Raw genomic sequence first — 27,772 nt, forward strand, 5'->3', positions numbered from 1 at the left:
TTGCTTGCTGCTGCTGGCCTGTTGGAGACCCCTGCTAAAATCTGTGCAGGCTCCAGCACGCAGAAAGAAGACAAAAGATCATCAAAAAATCACCTGGAAGTGGACATCATCTTCTCAACTGTATCTATACATGTAGACATTAATGCTAATATGATTGCATAAACATGACCATTTTCTGAAAGACAGGCAAATGATCAACACAAATTGACATATACTTTACTAAGTATCTATTATCTTTTCACTCTTTTTTATTTTATACACACACTGAACACTCGTCCACATGCGAACATGGAGAGAGAGATGGTCTGCCACATTAGCAGCACCCCATGAGCAGGCCAGTGCACAGGAGGTGAAACCGGCACCTCTCCAGCTACCAGTGCACACTCCATACTGTGGTCTGTGGGACTTGAACCGGTGACCCTCTGGTTCCCAAGCCAAGTCCCTACACTCTGAGCTACTATTTATTATTACTACTTCTCTTTCCTTCATCTCCAGTGGCCCATGCTCGTCCTGGCTCTTGTTCGGGGGTTTCTTCGCCGTGGCTCTTCAAGAAGCTCTTCACATCTATTCTGAACTGTTGAAGTACGTATTATAAGGTGTGTCAAGTGCTAGACATCTAAGATTAGTAGTAGTCGTAGTAAATCTAGAGAGCTAGTAGGTTTTTTAATTTCTTTTTTAGCCCCTACCCCCTTCCGAGGCTGCCACTGTGAAAAAAGAAACAGTTCTTAATGTTTTGCCTAATTAAATAAAGGCTAAATGAAACATAAATGAATAAAAAGTACTCTACTGCTTATGTATTCTTGCTTTTAATGATCATTGTGGAAGATATGCTTCTTGTAGGACACATTCTCATCCTCTGTGGGCCTCGTTCTCCACAGGGGTTTAATCCACCTTTATATTATAAACAATCTGTACAGTACAGTGCTTCCAGCATCCACACTCAATAATAATAAGATAAAATAAGATTATAAGACATTATTGATCCCACACTGGGGAAATTCACTCACTACAGCAGCTCCAGATGCAACATAACAGATAATAAAATACACAATAAATAGAAATTAAAAAGTTATATGTAGACTTTATGCAGCTTTTTATTTACAGATGTGGTTGGAAATAAACCGACACAAAAACAGTATCTGCCCCCATGTTTGTGTTTACAGATTAAATGTACAACGTGAGACTTGAACTCATGACTGCTGCAGCCGGTGACCGGTGTCACTCCATGCTCTGCAGATAGGGGGCGGTGTGGGTCACCATGCCTGTACAGTAACATGGCGGTCTGATGTAAGCGGAATGTGAGTTTCAGGGACCGGAGACAGTGAAAAACACCGCGGGTGATGTTTATATTTCGCCATCTGTGAAAGAAAAACGGCAGGATCTATACGTCGGGTGTGTCCGGTGGTCTTCCACGGTTTCCTTCCCGGTAGCTGAGTTTGGGATTCGATCCCGAGTGGCCAGACTCTAGCTTCCCGGGTCGGGTACGAGGCGTTTCAGCCGTCGCCACCGAGGAGAAAGCCTTGGTTACACGTAGGGTGAGTTTTTAACGGTGTTGGTGGTGTTTCTGACACCGGGGGTCGGTTACCGGCCGATTTAGAAAGTATCACAGCTGCTTAACGTCAGTGTGAGAAGCACTACAGTCCACAGCTACTTTAGCCAGTTAGCGTTAGCTGCGTGGCTATAAGATGTGAGTCAGTGAGAAAACAAACCAGCAACTAAAGTGTATTACTTAAAATAACTTGTGTGTGGCATGTGAAAGGTGCGCCGAATTGGTGATTGGTTCAAAACTATTAGGTATATTAAGTCTGAATCTATCTATTACCCGTGTACACTTAGTAGCACCGACGAGAGCATTAAACTGTCACTTTACTGAATGAGCTTTGGTTTGTCAGTGTCAGACAACAGGATATGTTGGTGATGTCGGTATTATTGCTGGCTCTACGGCACCACGTTTCCACAGTATTTACTTAGTAAGGTGTCAGGCTATGTTAAATACAGTAAACCAGTTCTGGTAATGTTACTTTCTGTCATTACAGGCTGTTGAATTGTGACAATATGACAACTTTCAGTCCAGACCATACTGAAGGAGACTTAAGATATTATGATTAAATATTACTGTATGTGCACAGTCAGTGTATGTACCTGCAGAAATGAAAGAGCCCCTCCAGACATAATTAAGATATATGTACAAATAGTCTGTTTGGAACAATAATGTGTGTCTGATATGTTTATTTCTGCAAAAAGAAAGTATAATTTACACATTAAGATCCTTAAAAATGCATCTACTAATTCCTACTTCGCTGTAAAGTCCATTCTCAGTGGATGTGCACGCTTGTTTCAGTTGCATACTGGACCAGGCATGACTACCAAGTATTTGGGATGTCACAAATATTGCTCAAAGGCCCCCAAATTAGATTTTCAGTGAGGACAGAGAAACCTCCACTTCCAGCAATGAATGTGAAAACATCTTTTTAGGGTCAAACTCTGCACACAAGGAGAATGAAACATATCTTTTGAGTGCAGGCGAACCTTTAATGTTTGTTTAATTGTACCATATTTTACAAATATTGTGGTAGTATTCAAAAAAAAAGGTTAATTGATGTTATACCTGTCTTAATTTATGTCTCTTGTCTGAGCAGCAGCAAGGCCAGAGTGAGGAGAAACTTGCTCCACACATGAGGAGGCATCTGACAAAACAACCACAACACAAGAAACCCAAAGCTTATGGATCCCATTGACTCCGGACAAGGTTTCCATACCAGCTTTTTTTTAATAAGCTTTAACCTTTAAATGCATTAGATTACTGTCTGTATCTGTATTATATAGGGGGGAAACTAATTTGTACTTGAATTAATGTCAAGATACTGTAGCAATAAGAGCTGAAGTTACAGCTGTGTGGTGGATGGGGCAATTTAATTAAAATAATTTTTTTTTTTAATTTTTTTTTTTTTAATATTATACATACAGATTAACATTAATAATATTAATTTTTTAATATTAATATTAATGACAATTACCCTAAGAAACCATCACAGATACAAACACACTAATATGTACTGTTTTCAGATTATGGTTTCTTTTTGTGAGGATGCAGCCTGTAAGAGTAACATTTAATGAGATGTAACCACATAGATGGTTTAATAGTTACACACGGTTCTTTTGATAAAGCTATATTTGATTTTTATTTATTTATTTAACTGATTTTCATTTATATTATATACTGCACAGCTGTAGAGTAATAACGTCCCTCTCCTTGCAGGGCAAGAGGAGCCGTCAGAGCAGTGTTGTGATTTAACACCCAGCTCCAAAGGACGACAGCGGAAGAAAAATCCCAAATATTTAGATTATGAAACTGATGACAATGAGCAAAATGTACAACAAAAAACACCTAGAAAGAGCTCAGGAAGAGGCGGAAGAGGAGGAGGAAGAACAGCTCCTAAAAAGACTCCAGCAAAGAGTAGAAAAGCTAAGAATGCCACACAGCAGACGGAAGACGGGGAAATAGAGGCGACTGATAAAACACCTCAAGAGTCTGATGGAAATATCTCGGATGAAACTCCTAAAAAGGCCGTTAGAGCCAAGAAGACGCCAACGAAAAAGACTCCCGCCAAAAAAACTCCTGCAAAAAAAACTCCTACTGCTGATGCGGGCCTCCCAGCTGGGGAGGGTGGAGCTACCGTGCAGAAGGAAAATGGGACGACAAAGAGAAAGTATGTGAGGAAGCGGCCTGTTGCAGAGCCGCCGCGTAAGGAGGCTCAGGAGGAACCTCCGGTGGAACCCGTGGAGGAGATCCAACCAGGTGGCCGCCAGAGGAGAGGAGCTGCTAAAGCGTAAGTCACACACAGATCGTCACAGTTTTCAGAGTTTAAAAGTGTTTGTTGCACTTGCAGAAGATGGAGATGGTTGGAGATATCTTCTGTTCTTCATACTTGCAGTTTCTCAAAGGACAATTGGGTTATTCTTTTCTTGTAAATATTTCTCCAGAGCACTGAAGTACCTCCACATTTTGGCACAAGAAGTGCTCAATCATCCGAATGATGAGTCAGGCTCCCAGCCACGGGCCAACAGTGATATCAGCCGCACAGAACCAGACGCTGTCACAGAGCGCAAAAGTCTCAAAGGAAGTAAAGGTACAGTGGAACCACCTCTTTCTCTCAATTCACCAATAACGGCTCATCACAAACCCAAATGAGCTCCTCCACCTCGACTGCCTTGTGTCTGTATTTAAAATATGTGTCACAAACCACAGAGACATTTTGAAAATGTGCTGCGTGGGTGCGTTAGAGTGACATCGTGTTTGTGTGGATGGATGATTTCGTTCCACTCTCAAAACCTGAAACAAATCTGAACAGTCGAAGATTGCGCAACAGTCATTTGAACAGCACCGTCACTGGGTCACACGTCACAAGGACGCACCAACATCTGTTAGAAGATAACCACCGGGTACAGCGTGTACTGTCTCTTTATTCTATCCTGTCAATAAAGTCACATTTTTCAGTTAAATATGAATTAATATTATCTTTACATTTACTATAGTTAATATTCTGTCTGCAGCTACTAACTTTAAACAACACTAAATAGCATAGACATCAGCTCATTGTTGACTGGAAGTTGTCCTACTTTATCCAGTGGTGTTAGTAGACACATTGTTAACTTTGGAGAGAGTCAGTCTAGCTGCTGTTCTTCTGGTGTCCCTTCTTCCAGTCTTTATGCTAAGCTAAGCTACTGGCCTCCAGGTTCTCGCTCATTACTCAGCTCTCAGGCATAAGAGTGGTATCCATCTTCTCATCCAACCCTCCCTTGTTGCTGACCCTTTTAGTTATTGGTGCATTAAACAAAACCAACCCTGTGAAAACGTACACATACATGCAGACAGTGTCAGTGTCTTCTAACTGTTTACCCAACTCTTCAGTGTGGTTGTTGATAAGATAAGCCGCCAGTGTGCACATGCTTGTCCCAGCATTCCCTGTCATGGTAGCTATGTGTCGGTACAGGGGTCAGGGGTCAGGGGTCAGGGTCAGCCAGAGGCAGTGCTCATATATATAGCAGGACAGTAACTTCTGGGATTTAGTTTATTAAGTATTATATTATAGAATTTTCTGTATCAATAAACCAAAGTAACTATCCCTTTTATAATAATACTATTAGTTACATTAGGACAAACATTATTGCAAATTAGTGAGCAGAATTAATGCAATTAATGTTTTCGGTATGTAATTAAAGAGATTTCTCCATCTCCATCTTGAACTGCTTGGTTTGCACATTTAATTTGCAGATATATGCAATTTCTGACATGACTCATTCTTCTTTACATTCCTGCAGGGCGTAAAGGCAAAAAGAGGAAACGCTGCGATTCTGCTGAAGATGAGGACTTTGTTCCAGATGTTGAAGAAGAGGAGGTTGAGGAGATGGAATATGAAGAAGAGGCAGAGGCGGGGGACTCGGACTTGGACTTGGGGACAGGTGGAAGAAGTCCAGCAACTTTTTACATCCACAGGAACTCTGTTAGTAGTTTTCTTATTTCTATTGTGATATGGAGACTCAGTGACCAGTAAACACAACTCAACAATGATTACAGTTTGGATGAAAATGGCATTTTCTTTCATTTACTACACGATGGATTTATAACTGCAATAACAGCTGATCAAAGCCAAATAATGACTGATGAAGTCTTCTTTAAGACAACATTTAGATCTCTACAGAACGTTTATAGAACAGTGAGCAATGAAACGTGTACAGAATGGAGACTCTGTAACTCATCCAATCTCCTTTTCTCCTGCAGTCAGGCCCGAATCCCAAAACCCCCAACGGGCTCACCACCAACGTCATGAAAAGTGTTTGGGACGCCACAGAGACGACCAAGAAATTGTAAGTATCCTCACTCACTGCTGGAATCTGGTTGTAGTTGTTTTCTGCTCACCTTGTTTTATGAGAATCTATTAGACAGAAATGGAATATAATAACCAAAGGTATGTTTTCATTAGTGATAATCACCTGGAAATAAAGATCGTTGTGCTTTTTGTTACCTTTTCATTTAGAGAAGTATAAGCAGTGTCTTATTCTGTTGTTGCTAGGCAACCTCAAAGCCATACAGTCAGATGAGTAATTGTCAGCACTAAGTGAGAGTGAGTGGCATACTATTTATATTGTAAAACCCTGCAGCAGACAGAAATCTGTTTAAAATGCAGCATTTTTTTTTCTAACCACACAATGTAGAAAAATAGAAAATAAAAACTCATTTTAAGTAATTTCACATAAATTCAGTTAAACTAAAGTACAAAACATCACTGGAAAACATACCATTGTGAAACAAGGACTTGGTTACTAAACTGGATTAGGGTTGCAAACAATAAAGTTTTTACGGTATACGGTATTAAATATTTATTATTATCATCATCAATGATCCTGATATGAAGGAATGAAACAGAAGAGTTTTTCTTTTTGGTTGAAAAAACACTTACTAAAACATACACAAAATATTATGGCCTATATTTTACTAATAACACTAATACGGTAGACTTCAATACCATAGATAAACAAATGCACACCGCATGATAGCCGTCAATCTTCAGACTATAGCATACCGCTGTCACCATAAACTGCTGGTTATGTGTTTGTGACATATTTATTATTGTGTGTGTGTGTGTGTGTGTGTGTGTGTGTGTGTGTGTGTGTGTGTGTGTGTGTGTGTGTGTGTGTGTGTGTGTGTGTGTGTGTGTGTGTGTGTGTGTGTGTGTGTGTGTGTGTGTGTGTGTGTGTGTTTCAGCCGAGAGGAGCACTACAGCAGCTGGGTGTTCCCAAAGTGGGTCCCCTCTTCCAGCGACTGGCACCCAGTACCACAAAGGTAGTTAACCTTTGACCTTTTATTTGTAATTACTCTCGTACATAAATACATGAAATACATAGAAACAATCCAGTTTTCTTCAAGAAAGACGACTTGTTATAGTTGACAAAGCTTTGTGTAACCTCAGGAATCCATGTTGGACCTTCTGAGCTTTGGGCAAAAGTAGCCTCCAACAGCTGATTATGTTTGAAAGCTGAAAGCCTATTTGTCTCTACAAATTTGAATAGGTTAGGTATGGGTCCTGAAGTGTCTGCTGTATGTGTTGGTTGTGCTAGGAATTCTGATATAGCATCAAACTTCAAATGTTTGTGTGTTTTTCAGTGATTTGGAGAAGTACCTGCCTCAGGAGATTCAGTCGGCTGCTTTCAAAGTGACCCGAGAAGGCCTCAGTAAGGAGGAGACGCCTGTGCAACGACTCAGCAGGTTAGACTGAGCACCGTCCACACTTATGTGTATATATAATAAAAATAAGTGTAAGCCAGCAGTTAAAATTAGATCTTTTTTGGCCCCAACTACACAAATGTGTGACTCTGGCTGAAGATGCCCCAGGAAGAGGCACTTAATGACTTCTTAATGTTGTATATATTTAAGTGTTATTTCATAATTTATTACTTCAGTTCCTTTTTAAAATATCAATGTTTCAGTCATTTCATAAAATTGAGCTTTCTTGTTTAGACATATCAGAACTGAGTGAGAAACCTGTATTTTCAGTTACTCATTGCGACCATTGAGACCAGAGAGTGACTCTCTTCATATTTCACATTGATGCATTCATATTTTGTAGTTCGACTACCTGACACCTCTATTTTGGTTCTATTTTGGGTTTCAGTGCATGTTGTTCTGCTAAAAGCTTTCTCACATTGCTCTGTTGTGTACTGTGCTAAAAGCATTAGTTCAAAATGTGACCCAGAAAATTGATTCCACTGGTTTGTTCTGGAGGAAAAGATGTTTTGATGTTAGTTCAGTGACATTTTAAAAGTCATATCTTTTTTTTTCTTTAAAGTAAAATCTTTTCTGTGTATGTTACCGACCAGGTTCACAGCAGTACCTGCACACCCGAATCGCTGGGACATGGTGCTGTATGCTGGTGGACCCGTCTGGGCCATGGAGTGGTGTCCTACGCCTGATGGTGCTGCGGCATCCCAGTACATAGCTCTGGCCTGCCATCGAGGGATGGACGACCAGCACTATGTCAACAAGACATACACCGGACCTGGACTGGTTCAGCTGTGGGACGTGGGCGAGCTGGAGTACAACAGCAGGTACAGCTGGAGTGGGAGCACTGGGGTTATTTGAGGACTAATGGGGATATTTTTGGGATCAAAGCTTGTGTTGAATGGCTGTATCACTGCCAGAGTTTATTTTTAGCTTGGCAGAGCTTTTCTTTTTTGACTGTTAATTAATTATCTCATCATTATTGTCTATAACTAGGGATGTCCTAAACAAGTTTTTTAAACATCTGCCAATACAGTCCCAATCTGACACTTTGAGATAATACAGCTGCACTGTGCACACTTCAAGTACATTAAAGTTATTAAAATCAATCTAATGTATGCGCCTGCCAACTACGTAGCTCTGCAATGCATTAAGAAAAAAAATCCATCATGTTTTTTAATTTTCTTTAACAAAATAGCAAAGTAAACAAACTAAGCATATTTTTATATGACTGTTCACAATTCCACACATAGTGCAGGATTGGTTTTATTTGTGTTTTACATTTCTTTTGTTTTTTAAAAAAGGAACTAAGCCCGATCCTTTCCGTTCCTTGTGCTCAATATAGTATATATATACCAATCAGTTTAAAAAAATCTTAGAATAGGCCCTGATACCAATCTTTGTCATCAGGTGGGGCTATCCCTATCTACAACAGAGGGTTATCTGTGATTACCATTTGTACGTTTTGTTTCTCCTTCCTTATTTTTTATTATATATCTTATGCAGTCCGGTCTCCCAACCAACCCTGGCCTATGGCGTGGCCGAGAACAAAGGCTTCATCTGTGATCTAAAGTGGTGCCCTGCAGGAGGCTGGGAGCCTCCCAGCTGTGACAGAAAGGTAAGATGTTATCAAAGTGGGCTTCCACTATCATTAGTTTTTTGAAAGCCAGTACCAGCATATTTTGTCTGGAGTTATCTATAGCTAAAATCTTAAATCCCCTACCCCCCAAAAGGATCCTTTCCTGCCCAGGCTGGGTCTTCTTGCAGTTGCCTCCTCCACCGGTGTGGTCACCATTTACAGCCTGCCCCACCCTGATGCTCTGCGCTCCAACAAGAAGAAAGCTAACTCTGGTAAGATGTTGAATATTGAAAAGCTGGCTATCATTTTCCCTGCAATATGTATAAACATTCAATTACAAGTATCGTAACAATGATGAAGTGGTGTTACAAACTTCCTGACCAATGCACAAGCCTGACTTGACCAGATTAAGACACTGAAGAAAATGAAGTGTGTCCTGTGTTCAGCAGAGGGCAGTGTTGCCTTTCTAAAGCCTGGAGTCAGCATGTTACCTGATTCCCTCTGCAGCCTGAGAGGACACAGGACTGCAGTGAGGCAGCATAATATGGCAGAATTGTAAAAAATTAACAGCTAGACTATGGATTTGTTCACATCTCGGTAAACCCCACTCCACTGCTGATTTTCACATTAACTTTGCCGCAGTGTATTACACCACCTACCTTATTTCTTCACACACCATCAAAAAAAATGACACAAAAAAGAGTAAGTAGACGAATGCCTTAACGTGTTTCGATTTGGTGACTCAGACATTTGGAGTTGCCATGAAACACTTTTGATATCCAGTGACCAGTTACCCTTAAATTTAACCACTGAGAGAGTCAAGACCAGCACAAATTATTAAACTGCTAAAAATAAGTTCACTTTACCCATTTAGGGTTGCAACTAATGATTATTTTCATAATAGATTAATCAGCAGATTATTCTCTCAATACATTGATGAATCTTTGGCGTATAAAATGGCAAAAAATGCTCCGAATGACGTCTTCAGATAGCTTGTACTTAAAATATTCAGCTTACACTGAGCAAATACAAACAGAAGCATATTGTTTGACATGGTTGAGATGAATTGAAAATGACTTAAACAGTTTATTGATTTCCAATATAAGATGCTGAATTGTTTTCTGTTGATCGACTAATCGCTTAATTGTTTTAGCACTATAACATTGGACTGATTTCAGGTTACAGGTGTTTAAACGCAACCTGATTAACTCAACAGTAAGTACATAATCAATCAAACGGCACCATATCCATCACATCAGACGTGGACATTATTAACTGGATTGAATCTCATATTCAATATCCATGAAGACTCTCCTTGTGTGCCTGTGAGGATATAATGCTTGGGGGGGTCTATCAAACTGTTTAATGCAGCTTTAACAACGGCAGTAGTTAACTGCTCCTCTGAGAGACTTGAAAACACACATGCACACACAGAATGCTCTCCAGGAGTGTGAGTAGTTTATTCTGACATTATAGATGCTGGAGCCTGTGGTCTAGTCTATTCAGATCACTGCGTCAGCTGCCTCTGGGGCTCTGCTGATAGAAGACTGTATGAATGAGATTAATGGGAAGCTTATCTGCCACATCCATCATACACAGAAACCTGTGTGTGTGTGTTTATCTGTCTGTCTGCCCAGTGGTAGAGGCTAATGTTATATAACACTACACCAGTTTAAGATCATCGCATTTCAGTACAGCACACTTTGCATTATATCACAGTTGACACAACCTTCTCACATGTCATTAAGCCCTGTGTTAGGGAGCATATCATCTCTGTAGCACCATGTAACATGAGGGGTTGGCTGATAGTTGTGTTTTTAGGGTGATAATGAAATTTTCTTTACATGAAAAATGCTGAAATTTTGTTTAGATATGTAGTACTTTTGTAATTTTCTTAAAGGTCCAGTGTGTAGAATTTAGTGGCATCAAGCGGTGACATTGCTGACTGTAAACATGGTGGCTGTGAAACACAAAAACTTATCTAGAGCCAGTGTTTATTTTATCCATTCTGGGCTACTGTAGAAGTATGGCAGTTCAACATGGCAACCTCCATGGAAGAGTGAAAAACTCTTCTTTCTACCAATAGATCCTCCTAAATGTTGCACACTGGAAATAGCTGGGGCCATCTTACTTAATTTTATTCTTCTCACACTCTTAAACTGCCTCATATCTCCACTGAATGCCATAAACTTAAATTCTTTTACATTAATTTGCCCTAATTTGTAATTAATTTTGATCAAACCCTAACATCACCTCCATTATTCACCTATAAATCTATGTATCGCACTAGCAATGGTTGGAATAGGCAACAGACAACTGCCTTTACCTTGATTTAAGGGCGCCATTATAGAGGAGCTCATGCATAGTCATTCATGTGTTAATATTTAAATGAAATACAGTATATTGGGTGACTACAAACTCCACTGTATTACACTTGGCTTGGTTTTACAATTAAGAAAAATTTCCAGTACAGTACAGACATAAAAAGCCATATAAAACCTGACATTTCCATTCTTTTTTCCTTTCCCCCCATTGCTTCATGGCCCCTGGTTTCCATTTTATTTTGTAGCTGCGGGTCATTGGTTCCTGTTTCCAGAGAGCTACTTCATCAGCCCCCTGCTTCCAAACATAGGTTATAGTTATTGGATAGAAAGGTTGCAGAGCACTCACATTTGAAGATACTGTCTCCTAAACACACACACATATGCCTGCGGAGAGAGATTTATTCTTGCACTTGGAGTAATACAGAGCTTTTCAACAGGCTCATATCTACTATTTTAAAAATATTGAGTTCTTGAGTCTATAAGTTTGTCCAATGCACCAAATAAAAAATACTTTTTTCATGTTAAATATGGTCAAAAAAGTGTCAGATTACATTTTCTGTGTAACATGTATGTCTAAACACTGCCTCAAAGCTTTCTCCACGCTTCCTTATCATAATTCTTTTTTGGGAAAAACTGAAACCTTTTTGTTTTTTAGGAACAAGAAGATGCTTCATTGCTCTAAATACTCAGTGGTAGAGCAAAAGATGTATGGAGTGCTCTTGGAAGCAGGGAAAAAAAGTGGATGAACATAAAGGCGATCAAGGCACTCCAAGCCTTTATTGTAATGGCCAAATCAGTAAAAATAAACATGTTTCGACATCTGTAGATCTTCGTCAGGGCTTTAAACAAACAACACAGGTGTGACCTCACCTAAATAGAAGCATCAGCCCATAGGAGGCAGTCACCTGACCCCAATAATAACATGACAGGTGAAACAAGAGATGAGATTACACAGAAAGAAATTTTTATGCACCATAAATGTTATAGTTTTATACTTAAGTTAAATAGCTTTTAATATATCCAGCATTGTTTAATTATTATTGTTGTAGGATATAACAAAGAAGATAATACAGAGGGCCACAATGTCAATTGTACAATTGTTGCTACATCCTGCTTTAAAGGCAGACATATGATATAAAAATCAATGGAATAACACACTAATAGTTACTATCTTGCGCTGGTATTCATTCTATATAAATGTATGCTGCAAGCTTGTGCCAGAGTTGTGATGTTGGCCAGTTGACCCGTGGTCCAGAGCAACACCCCTTGATAAGCTTTGTGGCCACATTGTAGTTCCATAGAACTCTCCTAATGGTGTTGAAGACCCCTGACCTTTCCTTAACAACCACCACCAGGCCAGAAGGTCTCACTTATGGACAAAAAGTATCAAGATCTAATAGCAACATTGCCATGGATATGGTGTCTTGTCTTGTAAATCAAAAAAGCAACGGCAACCAAAATGGCACCATCCATTATTTGCCATACTAGTTACCTGACTTTGAGCATCAAAAGCAAGTCAGAATGTTCTCTTATCTAATGAAATATCTTTACATCTATGACTTGGATTGCCACAAACGTTGATGTTCCCCAGAGGTTAAATCCTTGTGACTTTTGTGATCCCCTGACTTTACAAACAGCACCACCAGCAGCTCAAAATTTAAAGGTTTCCAATACTTTTATGACCAGATACCTTTTAAAACGAATGATGTTCCCATTAACCTTAACTGTGCTTTGTGTTTAAGGCTAATTAGCGCATTAGCAAATGTTAACATGCTGATATTCTTCAGTGAAATGCAGAGCTGCTGTTGTGACTGAGGAATCTCAGCCTTGTCCCCATACATCCACCCTCACATTAACCTTGGTCCACTAACCTGAAGCAATTAAGAAATATTCACGTAATAATATGGTGATTGCAGGTTGGATGTGGACCTTTTTTGAAGGCTTTTAAACAAATAACTTGTGAACAGACCCTGCGTTCGTTCATGTGTCACTTGGAGCCGCTGACCTGGAGTTTATTTAGCAGAAAAAATAGCTTTCATCAGCTCGACCGCTCTAAGGCAGGAGATGGGGAGAATGTGTTTTGAACTGGCTCTAGAGAGGCGGGGGAAGGGATGCAGCTGGTAAAAGTAAATTTGACCAAGTGAAAAATGACCAGCGAATCGCTTTACACCCTCTCACTTCTTTTAGCCTGACAGGATGAGCACTGATCGTATGCGGATTAGCTATTTTACATGGCCATGCGTAGGAATTATTTCCATGAGATTCAGTATCAGCTGAAAGGGTTAAAGGGGATATTGGCTTGGACAGGGTAAAGTTTTTTTTTTTTTTTTTTTTTGTGTGTGTGTGTGTGTGTGTGTGTGTGTGTGTGTGTGTGTGTGTGTGTCCCAGCCTCTCTCCATCAGCCCAGTTCTGCTTGCGACAGATAATTATAAATGTCTTTTGTCCGTCCAGTCGCCAGAATGAATGAGCAAGTGAATGAGAAGAGGAGGCTGTTAAAGCTGCAGAATTGGAGGGGGGTTGGAGGTGTAGATGCGACGCGTGGAGAGAAAAAAAAAAAAACAAGACAAAAGGGAGAGTAGTGAACGCACATAATTTACAGCGCCGTTCTCCATCAGACAAGGATCTATAATTGAAATGACAAAGAAGATGCATCACCGAGCCTGTTGTTAGTGTTGGAAGCTATGAATTTTAGGTCTAGTAGCTGACACCTCTTGTATCCCTACTCTGTCAATCATCAAGGACTTACTTGGGATTGGGCGGGGAAGGAGGTGGGGGGGGGTCACAGGAAGGCCAAGTTAAATTGCTTTGCTGTGCGTTGTACTTTTCTCATAAAAAGCCTGTGTACAAAGCCGGCTAATTACCGTCATCAGTTATACCAAACTGTTGGTCACGCACAAATAATGATCATTACAGTTCATACAGGGCTCAGTTCTGCAGCTACTGTAATGTACACATCCACAGCATTAACAGGTTTGTCAGGCTTCGCGTCACAAAATGTGGCTGCTGTATGTTAAACATGAAGAATAATGAGCAATAGTGTTGCCATTTTATGAAAAATAAATGCAGGTATCTGTGTAAATGAGTAGAAAAGGAGAGCTTTTATGTAGGGCTGGAAAACATTTTTGATAAAGGTAAAATGTGTGACAAACAGCATTATAGTGAAGTACTATAGTTCTGAAGAGATGCTCTGATCTGATGAAATCTTGTTTTCAGATGTAAGAAAACATGTTTGTTTGGTACAGACCTCAACAAATGTCACATCATCATGATTTTAATAGTTTTTTCAGTGAAAATTAAACTTGTAATGCAAAAATCATCCTTGTGAATCATGTCGCAATATCTGTCAAATAATCGCAATATTTATTTTTTTTTAACCATATCATGCAGCCCCACTTTTATGCCAATATATAACTATAGTAATCCTATAGCAAAAAAATCTACTCATATCAAAGCCTAGCCGTCTCAGACCTCGGCTCAGGGTTGTGAGGCTATGTTAGATAATGTGAGTTGATGTATTCTTATTGACAGCAAGCTTGGGTTCATTCAGGGTCTGAACAATGGTCTGGACTTGATTTAGGATATAAGAGGTTTATATAAAAGTATGAGTGTGTGTTTTTCTGAGCCCGAGCTGAGTTGATGGAAGGTGCGGAGGAGTGAGGAGGACACTGTATTGATCTGAACTCTCAGTAATCTAAACTGGAGGAGGAGAGGAAACTAATGATGGGGAACAGTCTGACACCTTTTTTTTTTGTTATTGGATTTTACATCTATTAAACACAACAGTGATTGTCAAGGCAGGCACAGCAGAATTACTTCTAAAGTGGTGCTTAATATCAAGTCATTTTTAACCACACGAGCAGGAGGAGGGCTCTGGATGGCGATAGCAGTTGGTCCATACCTGACAGTCCCAGAGTGTCTGATCTCGTCAACTATTAAACAGATTGCTGTAAAACTTGATACAGACATTCATGTTGCCTGTAGAATGAATTGTAGTTTCCACGCTTTTCACGTTCAGGCTCGGTTTTACTTCTCTTACTAAAGAGAAACTACACCCAGATCAGTTATCCCACTTCTGCTGCCATATAGTGGTCACTGCATGCTCTGCCACACCCGACTGCATATTGTGCGATGCTACATCATAGCTGCGTGTGGTGACCTGCAGTGATGGATGTGGTTAAAAGTGCAACAGACCGTGGCGCCCGGGTAGCTCAGCTGGTAGAGCTGGAGCCTCATGAACCAAGGCTGAGTCCTTGCTGCAGCAGACATAGGTTCAACTCCGACCTGTGGACCTTTTGCTGCGTGTCACCCCCTCTCTCTCCCCCGTAAAAGCCCCAAGAAATGTAAGTGCAACAGGCTGGAACTTTTCAGCCCATAGAAGTCAATGCAGCTTTTCATCCATATGAGATTTAGTGCTGAGTTGTTCTTTATCTTATGGTAAACATTGTACGCTAAACGCTTATTAATATATTTACATTGGCATGCTAACCTGTTAAACCTTGCGTAGCCTACTGAGGTAAAACAGATTACTTCTAGTTTTTACATCCAACACTACATTTTTGTTCTCATTGTTCATTGTTACACTCATTGTATGGATTTCAATGCTAAGTTTTAATTATTAAGAGATAAACACTTACGAAGTGTGATTTATGTTTCTCTCCACAGGAGAAGCCAGCCAACAGTTGCCAATATACCAGGTAGGCTCCTATTAAACATTTGTTTAATCTAATGGTGTCACAATCCTCTTTATTTACCTTGTTAAATTCTGCCCACCCACACATTCTGACATTATGAAATACGTAATGTAAGTGAACAGTATATGTATATATGGCCAATAGCAATACTGCTGTTGTTGCAGTAATATTTGTTTGTTCCTCCCTCTTGTTTTCTGCAGGCAGTAGGAGTGTTAACACTGAAGCTGGGCGCCTACAAGGCTCCTCGCCATGAAAGGAGTGGACAAGTCCTGTCTATGGATTGGCTGCCTGAAAAACCACACAATATAATGGCTATTGGATTCTATGATGGTATGAATTGATTTCTTGGAGAAGTTCTTGATTAATTGGTTCAGTGTTGGGAAGAGCAAACAAATGCACAGTCTAAATCCCCTCAGGTTCATCTGTGTGCATCTTTACTCTTGACACTGATGAAACAATGGGTCTTTTTCTTACAAATAGCTCTTACCTCCTTCTGTTTTTTTAAATTATTTTCCAGACGATTCATCTTTATTTGGAAGTTAAAAGAATAAAATCTGAGCCAGTATTGTTTGTTTTTGTGTAGTCTTGTGCGTTACCTTCATGCTCTATCTCCCTCTGTCTTCAGGTGTAGTAGGTCTGTGGGATCTGTCCTCAAAGTCTCCGCTGTTGCGAGTGCAAGAGCCAGACGAGTCACTCAGCCTGCTGCCCTATCGATGCCTCCTGGCTCACGACCACGCTGTCCGAGCTCTGGCCTTCTGTCCCGCCTCCAGGTAGACGCTTTCACCCTCGTCTCACCTGCATGCTGATGCTGCATTTACATTATTTGTCATCATTAGTCATATGTGAAGGATTACAGATTAATCTCCATGTGTTTATAATAGTGTAAGATTCCTTTATAGAATACTACAATTTTTATTACTGTTTGTTTTATGAAAGCTTTAATCATTCTTTCACATTTTATACCAAGAAAGAAATTCTCATTTAACCCCCACTAGCTTTAATCAATCTCCAGATAAAATTGTGACTTCAGAATCAGGACATCAGAATCATTGCTGTTGCAGCTACTCAGCTTCTCACTGCATTGATATATAGTGCATGCTTGTGAGAGTAATAATAAGTGTAAATAGTGTAAGAGCATGTCAGTCTATTATAAGTAGATAGGGAAGAGGAATTGTAAATGAGCAAAGTGAAAAAGTGGATCAGGAGCATCTATTGTCATTGCAAAAGCAAATTGATTTGAATTCACAAGCATGGTGGCTGTTCATACTCTGGGTAAATCAAGTTTATTTGTATAACCCCTAATAATAAAAATGGTTTCAAAAGCAATAAAACACCCCCATCCAGGCAAAGAAATACTTTTTTAATGGGAAAAAATTATGTTAAACCCTGGGAAGGATTACAGAAGAGAGAATGATTTGCAGGATTTTCTGATGGCTTGTTTATCTTTTAAAGTTTCTTCTCTGTACTTTAATTTGGCAGTTTTATTCACAGCCAATTAAAATGTGGGTTAAAGGCAGCTCTGGTACTTTTAGCCAAAGGCAGCTCAATAAATCTTGAAGGCAGAAAGTTGTGCTGAAGTTTGGCACAAAAGCCCTTGCTCCGGTGTATTCAGGCACTAATTCAAAATGTAGGATACAAGGCCGGGCGTGCAGCCATGTCCTCCCTAAGCTATCACCATTCAGATGAGGTAACCTCACTTATCTCTCTTCTACTCAACATCCACTGACCTTCAGGCTGCAGCTTTTCTGAGTTCAGATGACCTTAAATGTAAGATCTTAAATTACTTCAAAGTTATCTGGCTTAAGACCTTCAGAGAATACAGCCCTGGAGTATTGAAAAGGGAAAAACAATTATATAGCACCTCTTTTGGGAGCCATTTATTCCCTTTATTTTGTAGGAAATAAAGCTCAAAATAATGCATTAATAACAAACCGCAGATATCTGCTGCTATATACATACATACATATATATATCTCAAATGAGGTCAGCAAGGACTCGGTATATGGGCGCCAGCTCTGCCAGGTGAGCTAACCAGGCGCCCCTAGGTTGAGTCCTTTGATATGCTTCTCTGATACAGTTTAATCCAATAATATCATCCTAAATGTCGGTTACATGTGTATCTGACACATTGAAATAACAGGTGTAACCTTCTATATTTGACACACCTTATTTTTAACAGTCTACTTGATCCAAATACACTGTTTCAAAACTACAGAATTGACAGACATTTATACTTTGGCCCGTCATCAACTTACTTTCATATGTTTTATGTTGTTTTAACCGGTTAAAACAGGGCCTAAAAATAAGAAAGAAAGGTCCCCAGAATGGACCCATGTGGAACTCTGCATGAAATTTTTGTCTACTCGGATATATCTATGACAAGAACAATTTTTGTTTTAACTTTTGTAGCCATGTACTATGTTCAGCTGTGTTAAATCCAGTAACACTCAGATAAAACAGACATTTTTCCACAGACAGTATTTAAATAGTTGTCACTTAAGGTGTCTCCATGCAGTTATTTGGTAACACCAAATGACATTAGGTCTTATAAGCCAAACCAAAGTGCTTGATTCAGATTTAACTGCTTGTAACTTCCTTGATGTGAGTACATCCCAAATTCTGATGCATACTGTATATGACAAAGACGAGGTGAAGACTGACTGGCATATATTCGAAATGCGATAAAAGGTCATAGCTCATCATTTCACTTTAACCCCCATAGAGATGGCTTCATCCCTCTTCAACTCTTCTCTGCTCCATTACTCAACTGATGTATGTGTAGATGAGAAGAAAGATGGAGGGGTCATTTATATCACTAATGTCTTTCTACAAGGATTCACTGATAGCCTGTGCAAGTCAGCACAAGGGCTAAAGCAATGTCCCGCACCAAAATTGGCTTTTTATTAAAAATCTGATATTGGCCACTCAGTGTCCTCCACCTTTGCAAGAGTTTCCTCTTTTTTCCCTAAACTGTCCCAGTAATGGTAGCCTATAACACCCTCAGTAAGAAAAAATCATCATTTTTTAAGGTGCTGACAATCCACCTAAAAATGATTAATATAGCTTTTGGTGTCACATGATGTAAATGCCTTCACAAACGCTTTTCTGCCTTGACATGAATGCATTTTTTGGAGATATGCTGAGATTACAATTTTAGGAGAAAATGCTGAAAAACAATTTTTGAGAACATTTTTAAATGCGTATTGACCACCGGGTCAAAATATGAGATATCATCAGTTTTCAGACTCTGCTGATGCTCTCCAGCATCAGTTTGACCTTAATCTTATGTCTAATTTCAACATGGTTTGAGTCAGAGCATCCCCATTTGCAACAGTGACCCCTTTTAAAACATAAAATATCCCATCAGTACAATTTGTGCCCAATTGTCCCCCATAAAATCAAGGGCACGATCAATGCTTTTGGCAGGCTTCTCATTTTTAAATGTTACCAGCTCAATTACCATTTATTTTGTGTGTTAACCAAACTGCAAAATGTATCTGTCGGCTGTTATCTCATGCATTAAAAGGTTAGTGAGGTGAAAGTTGCTGTTCAAAAAGACCAACAGTGTGATGCTTCTGTAGGTTAATCAATCGTCTAGCGTTAGCTGCCTGCTCACGTAGTTTTCCAACCCTGTATATTGTAGCCATTTATCAGTTGATATCAGAACTCATAACCCTCAGTTGTACTTACATTTACGTTTATATCTCAGTCATCTCTGGACATTCAGAGCTGAGCAGCTTGTTCTCAGCATCCAAAGAGGAGAGAGCTGTCTGCAGGATCAGTTTAGATCAGGGGTGTCGAACCCATTTCAGTTTATGGACAACATAAAGCCCAATTTGATCTCAAGTGGGCTGGACCAGAACCCATTGCATAATAAATTACAATGCCTCCAAATTGTTCCCTTTCTTTTAGTGTAGCGAGGTTTCTTTAATTTAAAACAGATTATGAACAGAGATGTCTTAATTAAAATAAGACATAAGTGCAATTTCAACAATACATTTTAGTTTTTCCACATTTAGTCAGTCTACTGTCATTATAAGTGCATTACAGTTTACAGCTTACTGTGGCTCTACAGAAGCACAAAGCATTTAGTCACATGTATTTTGGAACTGAAGAACGATATAATATTTTACTAAAAGAAAGGCAGTGAATTTTATTGGAAATTTGATATTACTTTGACTTCTGACCTCAAATTGGATTCTCTGCAATTGTCAGACTTTGCTAAAGTCATTCAGTGGTCTGGATTGGAGCCGTATGTTTGTCATCCTGGATTTAGATCATACCTGATATGTTCACCTTTTACTTTCCAGGACGTTTGTCATTACTACCAATACTAGAAAACTACTTCAAGGTATCCTATCTCAGGCATTAATCCTGATATTACTCGTAAATGTGAACTACAGTAGATTTGTTCTGGTTTTCTAGATACAGATCAACTTAAGTTGACTTAAAGAAAAACTCTAAACAAAAAAAATTGTCCTGAAACTTCCTGTCATATCTTTCACCCAGATGGTTTTAGGATTTCATAAAATTCTTATTTTATTCATGCAATAGAAAAGTGTACAGCTTTTGCTTTTGCACATTGTTTATTGCCGCCTTGGATGGAGCTGTGACCCCCTTAAAAAAATACTAATTGGCCCATTTGTCCCCCTCCTAATCAATCCTCAAACAGATATAGCTTTGTATTCACATTGCATGCCTGAAGCTATTACACTGTATGTAATGTGTTTCTGTAAGTAATTAATGTTGCCATTAACATCGCTGCGGCATCGTTCAACTCTGGGCAAATCTGACACTAATATGATGAACAGCCATGTACTTCTGACCATTATTTATCATTGACTGTGTTTGTGCTTTACACTTTTGAGTTGCTTTTTAAAGGCAAACATTGAAGGTGTGAACTTAAAGTTGAACTAAAGGTGCATACGTGAATAGCAAGATTAATCCTCCAGAGAGAGTGTCACCCTCCTGGCAGCAGAGAGGACACATATCTTGTCTGGATCACTGCTTTTTAATTACAGAGCCATGTTGAAAAAGATAAAACTACCCCTCTCTCCTCTACGTTTCTTTTCTTTTCTCTCACCTGAACTGCTTGTCATCTTTTCTCTCTTCTCTCCTCATTCATATACCACTGTTTTTGTCACAATGAAATCTGGTTGTATTGATCTCTCTCTCCTCGTTTGTTTTATGGCAGACATCACTGTCAGATTTGATCAATGTAAGGGGAATGATGCATTCCAGTTCTCCGTTCAAGCTTTGCATCACAAGTAAATTCACATATTCAGTAGAGCCCGACTGATGAATTGTTCAGGCCCGTATATCAGCTGATGTTAGCTTGTCACAGATATATCGGTATATCGGTGATAAATAACAAGAAATGTCAAAGATATGTTTAGAAACAGTCTCACTATTCTGTAGTTTGTCGACCAGAGAGGAGTGACTGTGACCAAGAAATGTACTGGGCAGGATGTGTTACAATTGTTAACTAAAACACATTTTAGAGAAACTCTCAAGTATCAAAATCTTGTGTGAGTAATGGAAAAACATGGATTACATCCCATCATTAGCATGTCTTAAATAAAAAATGTACACTAACAAAGCTCTTTCTCTTTTTGTCTTAGACACCTGTTGGTGACGGCGGGAGAAGACCGCTATGTGAAGACATGGGATCTGAGGAGGCTCTATGATCCCATCACTGTTGTGAAACGCTATCTGACCAATGAAATCTACTGGCCATTGAATGCGCCCGGCCTCCTGTTGGCCCAGGAGAACGCCTATACGCCGTACGTTTTTCACAACATTCAGAAATGTCACAAATCACAGCACATTCCTTGATGTGAACTTGGAGTTTATATTGGACGAGGTATCTCTGCAACTTGTCTCGATGAGTGGAGACAAGTAATTCAGACAGCTTTATTAAGCCAAAAATAAAAATTTTGTTGACTCCTCAAATCAGGGTAGACAGAACCTAAATTTGGGTTCTTCCAATAGGTGGTACTAAATCCAAGGGAGTAAAAACACCAATAATAACACAGGACATGTGTTTAGATAAGCACTGCAAGTAAGTTTGTTCCAGTGTACAGAAGATATTCTGATTTAGAAGATATGTGTTTTGCTGCAATATCATGCATTTTCCTATGTAAAGTGAAGATTATTCATACAGTGTGTGAAAGATTTAGTTAATATTTGGTCGTGTTGGCATTGGTTGGTACTGTCCCAAGGGACTGGAGAGCTGATCAGTAGTACGGGAGCTTTTCTGGTGCTGGGTGCCAGGTTACTGAGTGTGTGTGGCACAGGATGAATGAAGATGAAGGTGGAAAACTTGGAAGAGACAGATTAAAAGGGGAATGGCACTATGATTTAACTAAATAGTTTCTATCGTGAGATGCCAGCACATATTAAACTCCAAATCCCAGTTTATAACACAGTCCATCTACATGAGGGTCATGCTGATATTTCATGTTTCATTATTTCTTTCTCTCCATTCTTTCTTCCTACCTGTCTTGTTTAATTCTGTCTTTTTTTTTTTCCGATTTAGGAATGGTTCACAGGGAGTCCATTACTTTGACCATTACATGCGCGCCGTCTTCGCTGTACCTCGGACAGGCTCTGTGTGGGTGAGTGTGACTGTGGTATAATCTTCCATCCTTCAGTCACTGGCATCCCTTAAGTCAGCCATGGAGCACAACATTGCTCTTTAGGAAGTCCTTAAGCTGTTAAGTGGTGCCTGATCTAAACCCAAACAGGGATTTCTTGTGCTAGTCATGAAGGATTCATAACAAACACTTTTTAACCAGTTTTTTCAACAGAAAGTTACACTCTAATATCTATTAGATGTAATATATATATAATAGCTAATATGCTGATTTCTCTTTCATTGCAGTCCATATCGTTCACTGATTGGTTGAACGGTGTGGTGACATCAGACAGCCGCGGTGAGGTGATCTTCGCCCTGTTACCTCATATTTCTTACAGTCCTCAATACGTCAAACGCACGTTAGAGAGACGTTTTGTAAGTTTACTATTCTTTTTGTTTATTTTATTTGTACTGCTTTAACGTTTTTTGTCTCTTTCTCTCTTCCACTTAGTTGTCAAAACCTTAAGTCTTCTGTCTGTTTTCCAATTTAAACAGTGGATTGAATAAAGAATATTCAGAGACTTTTCTACTATAAAGTAGAAGCAAAAAACTGTATTTGCTAATATGATCTTAATACAGGCAAACAGTCCCTCATATTAACATGTTTCCCTCACTTTGTGTCTTCAGCCCGTCTACCTCACTTCTCTGGTGCCTTATGATTCGACGACAGAAGAAATTCAAGAGATGGGAGGAGGGGAGGAGAAGGAGGGAGACGCTGTCAAAGAGCAGGAAGAAGGAGAGACAGAAGGACTGGATGCTGAATCTGAAGAAGGAAATGAGAATGAAAACGGAAGAAGAGGCAAAAAGGATAAAAGTCCACCTCTACGGTTCCAGACATACAAAGAGGCTGTAAAGAAATATTACCTCCACCATACAGACAACGATATGGTGGGTAGATTCAAAGTGCTTCACACAGGCAACAAATAAAAAAGATACTATAATCTAAACTATATGTAAATAAAAGACACTATTACAACAATATTGCATTTTTAACCAGTTAAAAAGGCCGTTGAAAATTCATTTTACACTTTCCTAAGAGATCAAATCTGCAGAGAGAGAACATTAAAAAGGTGTTTTCAAATCAGTTGTCACAATCAATTCATAGTGAGTGGTTGCTGTCAAATTTAATATTTTATTTCAGTTTTAACTTTATTGTCCCCTTTGGGATATTTGTTTGTCTATAGACCACAATCACAGACTTTAACTCAAGATAAGTAAATCATATCATAGTGAAAGTAGTTTGGACTTTTTTTTACAATTAAAATTATATTTTTGTTATTACAGAGAGAAAGTAAAGTACCGAAAAAAGGCAGCATTAAGTACCAAATTTCACGTACCGGTATTGGGTTTAATACAAACGGTACCCAATCCTAAACAGCATAATATAATACCTTTAATACATCTGGCTATCATCATCCAACACAGTCATCAATTATCAACTCTATCAAATAAACTGATGATTGTATCAATTGTTTGATAATAATAAATTATTTCCATTTGGCAAACAGTGGAGAAAACAAGAAAATCTTAAAAGAAGATTTAGAATGTTTTTACTTGCAATGACTGATGACTGATTGATTTGTGATGATTAAGACTCACACATTATACTGTTCATGTAACATTATAATCATAATCATCTCCTCCGACTTCCAGCGGTCCTTTTCTGATAGCGAGAGGCGAGCTGTGTGGAAACGCATGAAAGACACAGAGTTGAAGACAAAGCTGAACTTCGATGAGATGCCACTGGCTGCACTACACAAGGTATCTACACACACAGACACACACATACGAGTGCAAGTATCATCAGACTCCTGCTGCAGCTCCACGTGAAGAAGGAGGGAAGCGATAGATAAACACTACAACGGAAAGAATGGAAACAGAGGTGAGAGATGGAAGAAGAGCTCTTCCTCCTCCCTCTTCTTTCTCCTCCTCTGATGGGCAGCTATAAAGACGGGCCGAATGTAATGATGTGTAAAATGAGAAAAATGTCACCCTCGGTGGAAGGAGGGAGGGGGAGATGGAAAGCAGCCATTTGAGGATTTGATGTGTTTAATTTTAAGAGAGGCAGAGTGGAGGGTGTCACGGTGCCCTCTGGGATAGGATGATGGACGGGCACTTTGTGGGACAATCTCAAAAACAAAACGCCACTAGGTCTTTGACTGGCTTTTTGCCTGAAGGGGATAAATGGATTAGAAAGAGGGACGAGACTGACTCGTGAAGAAAGAGGAAAAAAGAAGAGCCACGGCAGGAGGATTTATAGGGATGAAGAGAGGGATAGATGAGCGTTAGTAAAGAGAGGGAGGAAGGGGGGTGGTGATATTGACTCACTGAGAGCTAAAGCTGAGTCATTCATAGAAGAGGAAAGAGTGAACAAAAACTTAAATAAAAGAGTTATTGGTAATATTATACTCGAATAGAAGTAAAACTGGTCATCAAGACAAATACTTAAATAATAAAGAGTCTAGCGAGGTTGACAAGATTATGTGGAGTCCCTCAGGGATCAGCACTTGGTCCACTGGTATTCAGCCTGTTCACGTTGCCTCAATACGATGCAATCTGCAAACACATTACGCTGATGACACTGAGTTTTACCTGTCAGTGAGACATTCCAGATATTCAGTATTTCCTTTAGAATAAATGTTTTTGTCAAAGTGGATAAGACGTTAAAACTGCATTCCTTTGGGGCAAGGGTAACAAGCCTCCCACAGCTTTCAAAATGAACAGATTTTTTACATAAATCATTTTAAATGGCTGTCTCTGAGTAGAACTTATATTTAATTTTAATCATTTAGTTGTTTTGTGTTTAAGTTTCTACTGTAACAACTCCTCACTGTTTTTTCTTTCTCCACTCAAACTGTGAGAAACTTGACTGTTTTTAAAAGGTCTGCAGCTACAAGTACAGGCTGTATAGAGTTAGTCAGTTTTTGGGAATAGAATTGACTACTGTTGCAGATATAGTGAGCACAGATAAGAAACTTTTTTCAATTATCTTCCTCCTCTTCTCAGGTGCGTTTCAACCCCAACATGTGCTGCCACACCTGGGTGGTGTCCGCGGGCCACACAGGGCTGGTCAAGCTAAACTGTCTGAGGGGTATAATCACCTCCCAGTCCAAGAAGATTATCAGTGAGAACCAGGCCCAGTTCAACGCGCTATACTCACCAAAAGACCAGAAGGAGGCCGTCCAAACTGTGACAGATGAGCTATAGCAAGAGTTCAACTTCACTGCAGAATCAGAAGGTGGATCACACTGTCACGTTGGTGTACGACTGCAAAAAAAAATCACAAACCTGCAAAAAAGTATTTTTAAGAATGATAAAAAACTGTATTTATTTAATTAACACATACAGTACACTGTATACACTCTCTGTTTATCAGCTGGGTTTCAAGTGTCCAAAGGCCTGCAATGATATAAAAGAAATCAACCAATTCTCTTTTAGATTTGAATTTGAAAAACTAAATGATTTTCAGGTTTTGTGGCATATGTTTTTTTACTCCACCACCATGTCTCATAGACAGATTCTTTCCATCTTTTTCCACTTTTTTTCCACCCAATTATCAAAAGTGTCAGTGGTGACAGTTGATTTCCATCCAAGACGTTTGAGCAGTGCCTTGCTTAAAATGGGTCACATTAGCAGTTCCCACTTAAATGGTTATTGATTCCAAGTGAGTTAAGTAGGGTTTTTGGTTGCTCTGGTATCTCTTATTTGGCATACAAATTGCAAATGGCAAACATGGCAGTGAATCCATTGCTGACAACAGTCCAAAATAATGTAAATATAAATGATCAGCTGCATTTACTGTTATGAAATCAACTGCTCTCAGGAAAAGTAATTACATGCAGCTGTTTTAATTAATAATAACAATAAAAAATCATAGTTTTTCTTTATTATTTTAAATGGTCTAAGTTGTCTACAGTGATGTCGAAGTGTACTCCAGCGTGTGTCAGTACACCTTGACATCACCGTTGGGCGTGGTTACAGGTGCAACAGACTTGAACCTTGAAACCAGAAAGGTGTTTATTGTAATAAAAACAAACAAAAAAAAAACATAAAAAACATACATCTTATTTTTTCATTTCAATGTAACTAAAAGCAAACATTAGTCACTATTCTTCTATATGTGGCACTAGTTAGTGCGGAAATTCAAATAAAAGTGTTTCTGCTCACAAAATGGAAAATACAAAGAACCGAGTCGAATGTGAGAAACTGGATAAACCTAAAACCTTAAGGCTTTCTTGTATTTTACTTTAGCAAACTTTTGATTTTGTAATCAGAAAGACATTCCACTGCAGTTGTAGCGCCCTCTCACATCACCGTTGATGTTTTAAAACTGCGGACTGAGCTTTAAAACATGAACAGCGAGCTGGGAACCATTGAAGCGTACCTTTATGCTCATATTTGCTGCTGTATTTTTGTAATTGATCATTTTTCTCTTTTACCGTGTCAAGAGCAACTCAGGCTGTAACTGAGAGGAAATACTTGAAGTTTTTTTTATTGTAACTCTGCTGGATGTAATGTTTATAAATGACAAATTTTAGGTCTTTTTCATTGTTCCTTTCCTTACCTGCTGTTGTTACTCTGGTGATTCAAAGGTTTTATTACATCAGCTGCAATAATGTGACATGACTGAGTTTGTTTTTTCAGTGTCTACCAAGCAAATTGGAAAATGTTATTACTTACAGACACAGCTGTCTCCTTTTTAGAGGTTGTCTAAAGATGTTTTGCTCTAAGTTAAATTAGGGGGTTTGAAAATGTGCTCATCGGTTTTGTTCTGTTTTTTAATAAAGCTCACTGACAGTTTCAGAATTATGTTTAGTGAACGCCATGATAATGTTGTCAGTCATGAAACATAGTTAATTACTGAAAATATTATCATTAACTTATAAACCATAGAAATTATAATAAAAGCATCAAAATTTACAGCATCTGCTGTTCTGCTCTGTTGCTATTTGTGAAATGTTACATATAATTAATGTTTTTGTAATAAAAAAAAAGACTAAATATTAAATAAAGATGAGATTGGAAGTTCACTTTTGACCTTGGAAACTGCAGTTGGTAAAATAATCTTGTCAGTAGCTTTCGATCATATCACATTGATCTTCATCAGATTCATCAGTTTGACCACTTGTTGTGAAATATTAGGGTTTCAAATGTTGAAATTGCAAAAGTTTTGTCATTTGCTGTTTCCCTAAAGTGCTGAGAAAAAAAAAATCTAATTTGAACATCTACCATCTATCCAGAACAGCTGCTGTTGGACCTTGT

The 27,772-nt window shown here is 39.0% G+C and overlaps 1 protein-coding gene across 1 annotated transcript; it reads left to right on the top strand.

Annotated features, from left to right (window-relative positions):
• The first annotated feature begins 1,235 nt into the window (after positions 1 to 1,235).
• Positions 1,236 to 27,540, top strand: gtf3c2 (general transcription factor IIIC, polypeptide 2, beta). Its single transcript, XM_051409310.1, has 20 exons — positions 1,236 to 1,535; positions 2,640 to 2,749; positions 3,260 to 3,830; positions 3,985 to 4,130; positions 5,323 to 5,504; positions 5,783 to 5,868; positions 6,767 to 6,844; positions 7,166 to 7,267; positions 7,879 to 8,106; positions 8,786 to 8,897; positions 9,013 to 9,130; positions 15,845 to 15,876; positions 16,074 to 16,203; positions 16,499 to 16,643; positions 21,495 to 21,656; positions 22,412 to 22,490; positions 22,757 to 22,885; positions 23,138 to 23,398; positions 24,164 to 24,271; positions 25,517 to 27,540. The coding sequence occupies exons 2-20, from the start codon at positions 2,725 to 2,727 to the stop codon at positions 25,715 to 25,717; spliced, it is 2,895 nt and encodes a 964-aa protein (XP_051265270.1). The 5' UTR covers positions 1,236 to 1,535; positions 2,640 to 2,724; the 3' UTR covers positions 25,718 to 27,540.
• The last annotated feature ends 232 nt before the right edge of the window (positions 27,541 to 27,772 follow it).

Source organism: Dicentrarchus labrax, unplaced genomic scaffold, assembly GCF_905237075.1.
Source record: "Dicentrarchus labrax unplaced genomic scaffold, dlabrax2021, whole genome shotgun sequence".
Classification (NCBI taxonomy): Eukaryota; Metazoa; Chordata; class Actinopteri; family Moronidae; genus Dicentrarchus; species Dicentrarchus labrax.